The sequence below is a fragment of the Lutra lutra genome, chromosome 10 (genome assembly GCF_902655055.1).
Source record: "Lutra lutra chromosome 10, mLutLut1.2, whole genome shotgun sequence".
Classification (NCBI taxonomy): Eukaryota; Metazoa; Chordata; class Mammalia; order Carnivora; family Mustelidae; genus Lutra; species Lutra lutra.
The window spans coordinates 36,485,872-36,500,407 of NC_062287.1; the positions used below are offsets into that span (position 1 = coordinate 36,485,872).

At 38.8% G+C, this 14,536-nt stretch overlaps 2 protein-coding genes across 9 annotated transcripts in view; one reads left to right on the plus strand and one right to left on the minus strand.

The window, feature by feature from the left end:
• The window catches only part of CEP57 (centrosomal protein 57), a 48,700-nt gene extending 46,846 nt beyond the window's left edge, over window positions 1-1,854 (minus strand). The window contains exon 1 of one of the 2 annotated variants that reach the window (XM_047690655.1): window positions 1,333-1,854. Coding sequence is in view for 1 of the 2 variants with exons in the window: in XM_047690654.1 (XP_047546610.1) it covers window positions 1,333-1,377 (45 nt within the window). In the remaining variant the exon portion in view is untranslated. The remainder of the gene's footprint in view (window positions 1-1,332) is intronic. The other variant, XM_047690654.1, reaches the window with a different exon arrangement.
• Window positions 1,855-2,126: 272 nt separating this feature from the next.
• FAM76B (family with sequence similarity 76 member B) overlaps window positions 2,127-14,536 on the plus strand; it is a 32,937-nt gene continuing 20,527 nt past the window's right edge. Inside the window, exons 1-8 of one of the 7 annotated variants that reach the window (XM_047690658.1) lie at window positions 2,127-2,688; window positions 3,516-3,580; window positions 4,424-4,478; window positions 5,519-5,674; window positions 7,478-7,677; window positions 11,196-11,243; window positions 11,440-11,520; window positions 12,182-12,314. In XM_047690658.1, the coding sequence (XP_047546614.1) occupies window positions 2,602-2,688; window positions 3,516-3,580; window positions 4,424-4,478; window positions 5,519-5,674; window positions 7,478-7,677; window positions 11,196-11,243; window positions 11,440-11,520; window positions 12,182-12,314 (825 nt within the window). In that variant the 5' untranslated portion in view covers window positions 2,127-2,601. Of the gene's footprint in view, window positions 2,689-3,515; window positions 3,581-4,423; window positions 4,479-5,518; window positions 5,675-7,477; window positions 7,678-11,195; window positions 11,244-11,439; window positions 11,521-12,178; window positions 12,315-14,536 lie in introns of all 7 variants that reach the window. The other 6 variants (XM_047690657.1, XM_047690661.1, XM_047690662.1 and 3 more) reach the window with 6 other exon arrangements.

Below are 14,536 nucleotides of genomic sequence, written 5' to 3' on the forward strand. Positions count from 1 at the left end.
ATTCTGCAGAAACTGAGTTATTTCGGGCCTCATTATCATAAACCTTAAGTCACCAAAAGCTGAAACTGAGGAAAACTGTCTTCCCGAGGTGACTCTGTTCTTAATGCTCCCTAAACTTCTCCCCCTTAGTGTGTATAACATAACTTTACCCTGATAGTTCTGTTTTCTTCCCTATCGCTCTTTTTTCACGTTTTTACCTACTTCCACAATTCATCTAACCCAACTCTACCACCACACGACTTTTGCTCATTCCTAGTTTCCTGAAAGCTCCTCTTGTCTTGGCATATACCTAGAAATGCCACTGATGCCTCTTTCTTCTTTTCAGTTCTTGTGATAAGCACTTACAACTCCTTCCCCATACAGCTCACCTAGCTAGCTCCATCTTCCCTACCGGGAAACTGTTTCTAGCCTACCAAGAACTGCTAGCCACTCATGCCTAGGTTATTTTAGGACAGCAACATTTATCAATCTGAACTGTGTAACAGCCTGACTACATGCAGTTTCTCCTCAGTGTCTACTCCTTCAGCGCAGGGATTCTACCTCATTCACCTGTGTCATCTTAGATCCTCAAAGTATGCAGGCACTCCGCTTTACTGGGGAAAAAAAGGCTATAATGGCTCTTACTTGAGACTCCTCCCATTTTCTGCCTATTCCCAAAGTGCCGGATCCCCAAATACTAAGCACCGACATTCCAATTCGACAAATAATAGTGGCTGAACTGGCTGGGGGCCCTAGGAGAGGCGAAAACAATGTTCAGATTCAACTGTCCCTGTCGCCTCTCTAGTACGGCATGTACACGTTGCAAAGTAATACCGAAGGTGGAAAGCGCGCGCTCTGGGTACGAGCAAGAACAAAGTCCCTGGGAATACGCGAGGGGAGGAACTGTACGCAATGGAATCAGCACAAGCAGCAACTAGTAAGCGCTTCAGACTGAGGACTATTCAACAGCTGCCAGTTAAGCCAACTCTCTCTAGCACACCTGGTCTCGGCAAGTTTCCAAGAGGGGCCGTTACACACACGTGACCAAAGCTGCAATGTTTTCGCAAGGCCAGGGCGTGGGTAGACACCCTAGCGAATCCTGGCAAAGTTCGGTAACTTGCGCTTCTAGGCCGGAAGGTGAATGAACAGGGGATGGAGGCGGGTCAGGCCTGTTTCGAAGTAAGGGTGCAGGCTCGACAGGGGAGCACGGGGCGTCTGGAGAGCAAGGGGCGACCACGCATCCCCGGCCATTCCTCAGGATGGGTGAGACCCTGGGCCCAGAGCGCTTTGAAGGGTGAGGAAAAGTAAAGAGGCGCCAGGACCGAGCCTATTCGAACGTCAGCCGCTTCTTACCGAGATCTGAGAACCAGAGGTCGCCGAGACCGATGCTGCCGCCATCTTCCTGCCTACCGAGAGGACCTCCGCAGCCCTGGGGGGGGTCCGGGTTCTCGAGCTTTTCCTCAAGGTTCGAGAGCCGCCCACCAGGGGCGACCCTAAGCCGAACCCCTGATGGAAGGGGTTGGGGTGTTGGTGCCCGGTCTAGAAACCCCTGCACACACCCCCACTGGGACGCCCACGCTCAGAGCGCACACGGAAAAGGCAACACGTCCTAACGGACGTCTTGAGTAGCCAATCAAAAAAGCGGACGTCTTCCGGTAGTAGGAGAGATTCCGCCTCTTCCCTCGCTGACGTCACAAGGTAGCGCATCGCTGAAACAGCGGGCGAAGCTAACGCTGAGGTCTACCCCACGGCTCCGAGGGGACTCTACAAAAGGGCGGGCCACATCGAGGAGGAAACGTGGGCCACGGGTTGTGTTGTCTCCAGTGGCAATTGAATAGAATGACTGAAACAGAATAAAATGCGAAGTTCAAACACTCCATCCGTTCCCTTGGAGCAGACGCCAGAGAGAGCGTCAGCTCGAGTCGGAGACGCCTCTCTAGGTGAAGTACTTAGCTTTTGACCAATAACAAATAGAATCAGGAGGGACTTTAGTGATTTGGTCCAATAGCAGTCAAGGGGAAAAAAAGAGTGGAGGCAGAGAGTAAACCTCCACGAACACTTGCCCAATTGGATTGGGCCGTTCTCACTGAAACCTAAGACTGGCTGCTACATACAGGCGCTACTGGCGCCTTTGGGCGGGGCGAATTTGAAGCGGATTTCGCGCGCTGAGAGCGTCGGTCCTTCATTGGCCAGCAACTTCCTCCCTTTGTGGGAGCTCCCAGCGTAGTCGGGGTAAGGGGTTGGGAGGAGCGACCGAGTGACGCAGTAGCCATCCCAGCCAATCAGAGATGGGGAAGCGAGGCCGAGAAGGAAGCGGATCCACTGCCGCGCAGCTAAACCGCATCGAGCTATCCTCTTCGTCTCCCTCCGCCGCTATAGGGGCCTAAGCGGGAGCGGCTGGGACGGCGTCACTGAGAGGGCTGGGGGCGGAAGTGGAGGCGGAGGGAGACGGTGCAGACCGCAGGGCCTTGGGCCTTAGCGGCGAGGCTCTGGTGGGCGCGAGGCAGGGGAGGGGGAGGAGGAGGAGCCCGCGGCCCGGGCGGCGGCGGCGGCGGCGCCCGAGTTCCCCGTAGGGCCCCGCCTCGGAGCGGGCGGCGGTGCAGGAGGAGACTGAGGAGCAGGATGGCGGCCTCGGCCCTGTACGCCTGCACCAAGTGTACCCAGCGCTATCCCTTCGAGGAGCTCTCCCAGGGCCAGCAGCTCTGCAAGGTCCGTGGGCGCTGTGCGGCGGGCGGGCGGGGTTTCCTCGGCCGGAGCCGGAGGGAAGCTGGGTGTCCGCTGCGCTGCAGCCCGGCTCTCTTCGCCCGCGCCTTGGGCGCTTGGAGCTCTTTCTTGCCTCCTCACTCGGGACCCGTTTATCGAGGACGTGGGCATCAGATGGGAGGGGCCCATGAGAGAAGACAAGATTCTGCCCTCTTCCAGGCGGCCCAGGAGGGGGCCGGGCCCCACCAACATTCAGGGGTCTCAGAGGGGTGGGGCTGAGTGAGGCGGCAGCCACCTGTCTATGCCGCAGAAACCCTGGGGTGGAGATGTTTTCATCTCGGTTTTCTGCCTGGACTGTCCTCTCCTTCCACCGGGAGGCAGGGGACGGTTTTTGCACTTTCTTGCTAGGAACCTGAAGCCGCAAAGCTGATGGCATCCTTCTTCCCTGTCCAGGAAAGCGAAGCGACTGGTTTGGGGACAGAATGCTCTATGATTTGGAGCTCCTCCCATCCCATTAAAGCCAGGATGCTGTCTGTGAACAACGGTGCAAAATTTTAAGTAGTTTCGCATTTAACCAACCCTTGAAATCGGCCCTGACAGCTTTCTTAATTTGTAGCATACCCCCCACGTCAAGTAAAGACAAAGACACCTATGCCTTCCCTAAGGAAATATGCTGTAATTGGCCACTTATATGATAAATTACTCAATTGTGTACGTTGGGGGACAGGTATTATTGATGTTTTAGGAATTTGACTAGGTTGTGTAATAGTTTTCTACCAGAAAAGTGAAATTGGGGACTTTGAGATAGATACTAATACATTGTCTTATTACAGGAATGTCGGATTGCGCATCCTATTGTAAAATGTACTTACTGCAGATCAGAATTTCAACAAGAGAGGTTTGTATACTAAACAGTTTTTGATTGTTAAAGACACCGTTGTCTGTAAGGAATACCGGGGGGTTGTCATCCCGTATTTGTGGTGAAATATTCTTAAATATGCTTTATTCTCTTAAATTTTAAGTTGTAAACCTTTTATATGTGCTGGGAGAGACTATGTTGACACAAAATTAGTGACTGTTTTACAAGTAGACCAGTTTAGTCTTGTGGACTAAAAACGCAGACATAAAGTTACTGTTAAACTGTAAAAATGACAAAACATTAGTGCTGACATGGACTTGAAGAAAGGTCTGTATTGTTACCAAGTATCTTCCAAGGTGAAATCTAGTAACTTGTTACCAGTGGAAGAACAGCACATACTTTTTAACAGGGTGATTTCTTGTTAAAGGACCAGAGCACTTATAAGAGAGTAGCCTAAGGAGAAGAACAAATAAATAATTTCTTCATAAGTAGATTACTGGCATCATAATAGTGGGGAAGGCCCAGAGGAAGGTTAGGTAGGCAGTGAGATATAAGGCTGTGCATAAACAATGGCAAATGTGAAGATTTTGGAACTAGATAGGAAACATAAGGATTTTTTTCCCTTTGGTTTTTGTTTCCTTTACTAAAAGATACACAGTAAAAATGTGTGAAAACATTTATCATTTATCTAAAGTTCATGAAAGAGGAGAAAATGTGTATAATATGCATCCCTAAGAAGATCCTTGGTCTGTATTAGAGGAAGTTTTAAGAACTACTAAAGCAAATGTCAAATATAAACTGTATTTGCTTTAGTTCGACAGTGTGCTAATTACTTCAGAAAGCTATATAAATTTGATCATCTATATTCAATTTCCTTTTCAGCAAAACTAATACAATTTGTAAGAAGTGTGCTCAAAATGTGAAGCAATTTGGCACGGTAAGAATGTTTTACGTTTTTATTTCATGATACTGTTACTAGTCAGTGTTTTTCACAAAATGGACTTTGTAAAAAATATATATGGTTATGTCCTTAAATATTCAGGATGTTAGAATATTCCAGGAAAGAAATATTCTGTAGACTGTCTGATTGGATGACAGTCCAGTCAGAGGATGATAGTGTTTGAAAACAGTACTATTATGTGCATGTTTTGTGTATATTGAATTTCAGTGGGAAGTGTATGATTTTATTCTTCAGAGTCTCAAGTATAATAAACTCCTGGTTATGGAGAACCTCCTTATCTATAAAATTTGCATAATCCCCCCCCCTTCAGAACCTCTAATAGCTTTTATGTAGTAGTCCAGTTCATTATGCTAGTATAATTTTTTTCTCACATGTATAGGACAGTCATTATTGGTATAGTACTGTTATGATTGGTCAAAGTGCTGGCCTTATGGTTCTGTAAAATCCTGAATTATCTTTTGAGTATCAAAGAAAATCAAGGTATGTTTGTTACAGTTTAGGTTAAATATGCTTGTGCCAATTCTTAAGGTGAAAGCTCACGGGTAATGTATATTCATTTCATCATCAATAACTGTATGTGATTAAAAAACTGTTAAATGTTTTTTTAATAAATGAAACAGTAATGAGAATAACTAGGTTATTAAATTAGTTCATGCTCCTAAATACTGGATGCATGAAACTTTTCTATCAGTGTGTACCTTTATTTTCATTCTTTGAGAACTTTTTCACATATAGCTTTTGTATAACATATCATCCAATCATAAATACATTTCTCATGATATTTATTTAAGAGAGTTAACAAAAAGTTGCATGACTCTAGAAATAAATGTTAGTAAGTGAATAGGAACATGAAGAATGTCATTAAATGTGACAGGGTAGCATACTTAACAGAAAGCTTTTTTATCTCTTTCCTTAATTAGTCCTAAAAATATGTCTGTATACAGGTATATGTTTTATGTAGCAAATTTTTAATTAATTTTTAAATGTCTCAGTTAAAATGTGTATCTGCCTTTCAGCCTAAGCCTTGTCAGTACTGTAACATAATTGCTGCATTTATTGGTACAAAGTGTCAGCGTTGTACAAATTCAGAAAAAAAATACGGACCACCTCAGACCTGTGAACAGTGCAAACAACAATGTGCTTTTGATCGAAAGGAGGAAGGAAGAAGAAAGGTATTTATATTATGATATCTTCTGGAAATTAAATGAAACACACAGGTTGGGAGTTATTTTAATGACTACACTACTGCTACATGATGTATCCTTTGGGTCCCTGAAAATGGTTAGATGGAAGTGCAGGAACAGTACATTTTCTCCATGTTTGCATCATACATAGATTTGTGTTGATCAATTGAGATTATTATATTTTTAAAAAATACTCTGTGATAGCTATTCCGTACTATTTGGTTATCTAACATTTTGTTCAGGAAAATTACTAACTGCTTTTAAATCCTTTCGGCTACTTACCCTTTTGCTCGTTACTTGAAGTCACTGGTGTGAAAAAATACCTGATGGCACATTAACACCTATAATTCAAAGTTAGTCTTGTGCCTTTTGACTTGGGGCTTATGTTTTCAACCATTGTTTGTTTTGCTCTGCCTACAGTGACTTAAAAAGTATGTGTGTGCCTGTGGCATTCCTCTGCTGGTCGGCATTCACATAGGCCTCCTGTTGTCTGTCAGTTCTGTTGAGTTGGAGGATGACTGTCTCTTTGAGAAGCTCCCCCAGGTTCTTCAACAGCAGTATATGTACCCTAGTTGTAAGACATGGCCCTCCAGTAGTTCTTGTGTGAATAAGTAGAAGAAAGAAACTTTGTTTTATTTTTTTAGGGCTTAGTCTTAGTTTTGGAAAGAAGGCTCTTTTTCTTCCTCTTGATACATGTATAGTTGATCTTCATTATTCGTGGTAGATAGGTTCTATAAAGTTGCTGCAAACACTGAATTAGTGAATATTGAAGTATTGCTTCTAAAGGGGTACTATAGGATTAGGTTCTTGCTCTGGTCACAACATGGTAATCATTCGATCAATACTTAATCTTGTTTTGTGCATGTTTCTCTTCAGAGACATCTTATGTAATATAAATTGTTGTTCAGTTCCATTGAAGTCATGGCAGACAGCACTATATGCCTGACAGAACTTACCTGAGATATGTATTTTCTACATAAGGTATATCACAGCTTTCTTGTGCTAAAGAACACTATACATCACTTCAGCAGTACACTTGGGGACCGTTATAAGCAGTGGAATCACCGATACGAAAGCACAAATGTAGAAAACATGGCACTAAATAGACCGTGAAAAGAACACTTGTTTTGGCGTAAGAGCTGAAAGAAGACCAGAGTGTCACCTTGTTAAACCTCTGCAGGGAATGTTTGCTGTCCGTCTACAGAAATGTTTTGCTGCCACGTGCATGTTCGTGCATAATCATGAAAGTGCTGCAAGTTGATTTAGGGGTTACAGATAAATTTCAGCAAGTAGGTGGTGAATTTGCAAATGGGAAACCTGGGAATAATGAGAATCAAATGTATATGTTATTCAGGCTCTCCTTATTTCTATAAACTAACAATTTCCACTGTAGTGGGGATTACTTTGTCATTTTAGTAATTACACAGTGACTTAAGAATTCAGGCGGGTGCTTAGGTAAGATTCTTTGAAATATGTCAATTTATGCTTAATTCCCTGTAATAAGAAAATAAACTCTTCTCTCAAAATTAAAAAAAAAACCTCAAAACTAATGGAAGTCCATAGATCATCCTCACCAATTTTACGACCTACCAGATGAGCATTTTCCCAAGTTTCATGAAAGTCTTTTATTTTATTTCCTTTTTGTAATGATCTGTGTGTGTGTGTGCATGTGTGTGTGTGAGAGAGCGCACACATGAGTCTGCGTCTGCGCTAGAAGTTGAATAGTTTATTTTTTACTTAAACTCAGTTTATAGGCACATTGAATCTAATACAAATATTTTCTTTAAAAAGGTTGATGGAAAGTTATTATGCTGGCTCTGTACTTTATCATACAAGAGAGTTTTGCAGAAGACAAAAGAACAAAGGAAGAGCCTGGGATCTTCACATTCAAACTCATCTTCTTCATCTCTTACCGAGAAAGACCAGCATCATTCAAAACATCATCACCACCATCATCACCATCACCATCGTCACAGCAGTAGCCATCACAAGTAAGTACTTCCAAATCAGGTTTTCTAAAATCCTCTTGGCATTTAATGCCATGTATTGGTGTTTAACTTTTTGCAAATACTACTTTTGTACAAGTCTGGTTTCTGTTGTACGTGGTAAGCTTCTTGAGTGTTGGGGGCCTTTTCCCTACTTTATTCAGTATACAGGTGCGCCTTATTTTATCACATTTTTTCCTTTATTGTGCTTCACAGATACTCATTTTTTAACAAATTGAAGGGTTGTGATAACCCCGTGTTGAGCAGGTCTGTGGGCACCATTTTTTTTAAGATTATTTATATATTTATTTGACAGAGAGACAGACAGAGATCACAGGTAGGCAGAGAGGCAGGCAGAGAGAGTGGGGGAAGCAGGCTACCTGCTGAGCAGAGAGCCTGATGCAGGACTCAGTCCCAGGACCCTGAGATCATGATGTGAGCTGAAGGCAGCCACTTAACCGATTGTGCCCCCCAGCCGCCCCTGCGGGCACCATTTTCCGACAGCATTTACTCACTTCACATTTCTATATCACATTTTGGTAATTCTCAACAATATTTCAAACTTTTTCTTTATTAAATTTGTTATAGTGATCTGTGATCAGTGATTCATGACTTCCTGAAAGCTCAGATGACCTGAGCATTTTTTTAGCAATAATTTTTTAATTACTTTGTTAAGGTATCTAGTTGTTTTAGGTATAATGCTTTTGCACACTTTAATAGACTATAGTATAGTATAAATATAAGTTAGGTGCACTGGGAAACCAGAAATGTATTTGACTTGCTCTATTGAAGTGTTACTTTTATTGCGTGGTCTAGAACCCAACCCAAAGTGTCTTTGAGGTAAGCCTGTATAAAATTATACACCTGGAGTGTGGTTAGTTGTTTACCACAAAAATAAAGATAGGACCTTTACGGAATTACATAAAATTATGATCCTATGAAGTAAAAATACAAGTACACCAGAGTTAATACTTCATTGGTTTTATGTTATTAAAAGCCTCAATATTCTTCTTTTGTTTAAATAATTGGTAGGATTTTACTTGTAAAAGTTATATTTACAGTTAGAAATACAAATTATAGTCATATGCAGTTATATTTACCAGTGACTAGGGTATATACATTCAGTTTTTTGTAGATCATGATAGAAGCATTCTAAATTTTGAAGTTTCCAAAAGTGTGAAAAATAATCTTTTAAACTAGCAGTATTTTGCAACTTATTTTAAAATACATAGACAGGAATTCTATTAAAATATAAATAATTACTTGATTTTTAAAGTGCCTTGGGAGGGAAAAGTTATATAGTGGTAATATGTGTGTGATATAAAGTTTTTGAATTGTGGTTTTAGTCTTCCTGGAAAAATCAAGAATATATTAAACGCAAAATGGACAAAACAGGGACATGATAACCAGTTTTCAGAAGAATTTGTTTTTTTCCCAAATTTCTCTGAGTCTTTAAAATTTTAGGTAGATAAAACGTAATTTCATTTCTAGAAAATTGATGCCTATAATATTTAAGAACAGGTTTTTAGAATATAATGTAGTGCCAATAAGATTTGATTCTAAATTATAGGCAAGCACGTTATGAAGCTTTATTGAGGTACTGATGTTTACTTAGCAATTTTTCCACTTGCCTTACCCTGTTGTAGTTCTTTCTGCATGCTGTAGTTGTGCAGTGCATAGTGACTTCTAATCTAGCTCTTGTGAAGAAATCTCATGGTGCTTCTGTCAATATCCCAAGGAACAGAGGAACATAAATCTTTCTTGTTTTTGCCTTTTTAAGAAAAACTGACAAACTATCACAGACCTGCTCCTGAAACTCAACTAAAGTGTCCTTTTCTCCTGTCCTTTACAAATTTTTGTTAGTGTGTGATAGGACACGGAGTATGTTTATAAAGATCAAATTGTGTGACAGTAACTTCATCTTTAGAAAAAATAACAGGTGTCAAAAGTAAAAGGAATAAGGATGGTATTGACCCTTAATTTTTTTTTCCTTTTTATTGCTTAAGAAATAGAAATACTGTTTTGTATTTGATGGATATAGACCATTTAGTTAGTAGGCAACCTGTTTGTGAGGTTCTATTTTAATTTTAGTAGATTAGAATAGTTAGGAATGTACATACTGTGATATATATATAGTGGTGGGTGGGGTGGAGGAGAGCAAAAGCAAGTCAATCTGGATCCAGGAATGGCCACCTCAGAAAGCAAAGATGTGAATTCCAAGTGTTTTTGTTAAGCCATTAAAATGTGATTGTTCTCACTTTGAGATCAGGATAGTGCTGTTAATTCATGTGTGATTATATGGCTTGCTAATGGTTATGATGAAATTTGTAAAAGAGCAACTGAATCTCGCAGTCATGTTGCAATTTATTGCCACAAATAGAGAATAACTCAAGTTTATAGAATTACAGCATTTTTCCCCAACTAGGTATTTATTTACAGCTGACTTTTAAGAACATGATCTGATCGTTTTGATTTTTTTTGCTTGAAAATTTCTAAAGCTACAATAGTAAATTTTATTCTCACAACTATATGTACTTATTTTTATTTATTGTGTATGTCACCAGTAATGTATGATGTGTTTTTATGTATATAAACTCAATTTAAGTTTGATATTCCTATAAGGTATAAATTATACCCATTTCACAGATGAGGGAACTAAAGCTCAGGAATTTTAAGTAACTGGCAAAACACACAGCCTAGGTCTTTTGACATCTTTTATTGTATAAATATGTGGCGTCTGGTATGTAGAAGATGCTCTGTACATGTTGAATCAATGAATTAGGGGTTAATGCAGGATTGGCTGATACATAACTGCAGGAAAACTTGTAGGGTTCATAGTAAATTATAAAGTCATTATTAGTGTTATGGCATAATGGAAAAGAATTAGTAATATAGCATTTAATTATAAGTAAAAGTAAAATCAGTTCTTACTATAAAATTCCCATTATTTTCAGCTTGTATGTTCTATAGTCCTGACTCAAGAAACATCAAGAGACTTTGGAGAGGGTTCTTAGGAAAACTAGGAAAGAAACAAGATTATTTCCTGGTTCACCTTGACACACTATTCTGAGCAACTGGAATTACTCCAAAGGAGGATTATTAGGAAGGCCTTTAAAGATCAAACATTTTCTTTCTGAAATAGTAAGGGCAGCCTAAGTATGAAGATTGTCATACTTCATAATTAATAGAGCCTTGTGGGTTTAGTGCTTATATACCCCAGCTTTTAATACGATATTAAATTGGCTTTTGGAAAATGATCTGATAAAAGAGAGCATTTAATCTCTATCACTATACCTTTGTTAAAGAACTTAGTAGCAATTGCCTAGCACTTATTTGATTCGAACTTATCTCCATACAATGTGATTTATTTAGAATATGTTAGCTTAGTTCAAAAACTTAATTGAATATTCATTCTCTGAACCAAAGATTCTAAACATATGCAATTTGAGTCCATTGGAAAGAATGTTGTTAAACATATGTATTAAATAAATGTTGTTGTTAGATGTCATTTATATATTTTTCAGAATCAGCAATCTGAGTCCAGAACAAGAGCAGGGACTGTGGAAACAGAGGTAAATATGTTAACATATTTTCTGAAGTATTTTGATACATATATATTCTTTTAATGTGCCATCCCTTTAACTTTGTTACTTAGACTTTTAAAAAATCAGTGATATTCGGTAATTATTTTAGGGGAAGAAGAATAACTTATCACTTGGTGCCTCTGCCCTTTTTACTCTAATTATTCTTATTAATGTTTGGTTTCAGCCATAAATCCTCTGCAGCAATTCAGAATGAAACTCCAAAGAAAAAGCCCAAATTGGAATCTAAGCCATCTAATGGAGATAGGTAAAAATGAATTCCTTTAGCGCTACGAGAATTCAAGTTAGTTGAACAGTTACAGTTGATTGCCAGTTATGACTAGGTAAAAGAATAGAAACATTTATCTTCTGCATTGACTTTTTTGAGTCACCTAGAAGAGTAACCATAATTAGTTAACAGTTTTAACTTAATTTTGGCAATGAGCAAGTGGCACTGAACTGTTGTTCTATTTTGGGAATACATTGGGTTTTGAAAACAGGAGAACAAATCTGAATAGAACATTCTCTTGATCTTAATTTTTCTTCAGTGAAACACAAATCTAAAAATCTAATTGTTATGTTTTAAATTGACCTGCTTGGAAAATGTATTAAAAGTATTATGAGCGTGAGTTTGTTTTTAGTTCATTAGCCAAAAGTTTGCTGATGTTACTGTACAAATTGGCTGCCTATTGCTTTACACTAGAAGTATTGACCCCCTAAAAGCTAATACTGAATTATATTTCTGCAGGTGTATGTAATGTGTGCCATTAGTAAGGTAATTTGCCAGTTGCATCCATTTCTGTCAGGTACATATTTTTTTGCATTAGCCTTAAGGATGTTTGTGGAATTGTCTAATTTATGCAATTTGAACACCTGCTAATTTTCCTTCTACTTCATTTAACTGTGTTTTACTTTTTTCTTTTTAGTAGCTCTATAAATCAGTCAGCAGATAGTGGGGGAACAGACAATTTTGTCCTTATAAGTCAACTGAAAGAAGAAGTGATGTCACTTAAACGTCTTTTACAGCAGAGAGACCAGACCATTTTAGAAAAAGATAAAAAGGTAAGAACATGGTTCACTGAAGCCTGCTAAGATTTACATCTTAAGTTATGCTTAAAAATGCAAGTTTTATTAGACTTCAGTAATTTGGTAATCTTGTGGGTAATTCATATAAGACTAGACACATTATAGGTGAAAATGGTCTTTCAGAATTTTAGTTTTAAGAATTAACTGAGAGCTGGGGCGCCTGGGTGGCTCAGTGGGGTTAAAGCCTCTGCATTCGGCTCAGGTCATGATCCCAGGGTCCTGGGATCAAGCCCCACATCCGGCTCTCTGCTCAACAGGGAGCCTGCTTTCCCCCCCCTCTCTCTCTACCTGCCTCTCTGCCTGCTTGGGATCTCTGTCTGTCAAATAAATAAATAAAATCTTTAAAAAAAAAAAAAGAATTAACTGAGAGCTAATTAGAATTGTAATAATTTCTGGACATTAGTTTTCTGCAAACCTGTAGCTTAAAAATAAGCCTAATGTCTTAATTTGAAAATGACATATAAATGGAATATCCACTATATAAATTCTTGTGATTTGAGAAAGTAGTTGAATTTAGTCTTTGACATGCCAATCGTGTATTTCAATCCAGATCAAATAACTGGTGAAAAGTCGTGCTATGGGAGTTTCCTGTGTGTAGTCTGTGATTAGCAGTAGGTGTCTAAGATCATTTTGTAGGAACCAAGTATACTTCTGAGGACTTTGTCAGTTAGATTAGGAGTGTCAAATATGTTGTCAGTTTTGTGAAAAGTTCTAACACTTTCTGTGTGAACTGGAGCAGAATGCTTTCACATATTTGGTCCTTAGTTTTTTCAAAAATGGAAGTATTAATACCATCTCAGGAGGTGGTTGTTAGGATTACATGAAATATAAAGTACTTACTACAGCTCCTGCCATGTATATAGTGCTCGTAGCTGCTATTTCTGATGTTGGGTCATCTTTGAGGGTAGAGCCAACTTTTGTACTTGTTTATAGTCTTACACTATAAACTATTCTAGTTTGACTTATTTTAAATGCCTTCTGCAATAGGAAAACATTAAAAATATTCCTTTTAAAACTATGAATAAGACTTTTTTATAATGAATTATCTCTATTTCTGAGTATCCATAGTGGTGCTTAAGTCTGAGCTTGGCATTTAACAACTTTTGTTAAATTTTCCCATGCCTTGATGGTTAGTAGATTTAAATTTATTTTAATACATTTGTATCTTAGTTTAAGCAAATTCAGTATATGAAATTTAGGATTGACATAAAAATAGAATAGTTAGGAGTATCTTACTTTTTATAGTTCTTTTTGATTAGCAGAATTTTTTGAATTAATGAACTTTTATGGAAATTTGTTTTATGCCCAAAATTTTCGAGACATATCTATTGCACAAAGATTTACCTATATTAGCCTAGGAAATCTAGGTAAAATTGAATAACATAGTAAATTTGCTATAAAGTAATAATTCCAAAACCAAGTAGTAATGCATTGTGGAATTTTGACTTTATTAGTTTTTTGGTTTTTTTTTTTTTTTTCATAGCATGACTCAGGGGGGAACTGAACTAAACTAAACTGAACTGAACTAAACTGTTTTAGTGCAGTTTGTTGAAAGTTTTCTACTTTTGTTAGTGTTCCTTTAAAAAAAAAAGTAATGGGATGGAAATAAGCAGTGTTGTAAGAAAAATAATAATTCTAAGCCTAAAATGGCTACATATTTGCTATTTTTTCTTATAATGTAAATCTAAGGCAACCAAGATATTTTCTTAAATTTATTTCACTTTATTCGGTGACTTCTAGAGCTAGCCATGTATCTCTAGTGATCATGAGGATACAAAAATGAGTAAATAAATTGGACACGATCCTTATCTTCCAGAAATTCATAAACTGAAGGCAACACACAGTGGAATGACAAGAATAATTATCTTAGTTGATCTGATGTGAATTGACATTTCAGAATAGGAATTCCTTTGTAATGTAATAAACAGAGAGAGAATTCAGTTATTCTTTGAATTTGGCAAAAGAAAAGGCTTTTATTCGGGCAATAAGAATATAATACACCATGGCTTTCTTTCTCTTTTTGCTGTTATATATCTATACAAAAAGAACATGGAGGGGCGCCTGGGTGGCTCAAATGGTTAAGCGTCTGCCTCCAGCTCAGGTCATGATCTCCAGGTCCTGGGATCGAGCCCCATGTCAGGCTCCCATCTCAGTAGGGAGTATGCTTCTCCCTCTCCCTCTGCCTCTCCGCTGCTTGT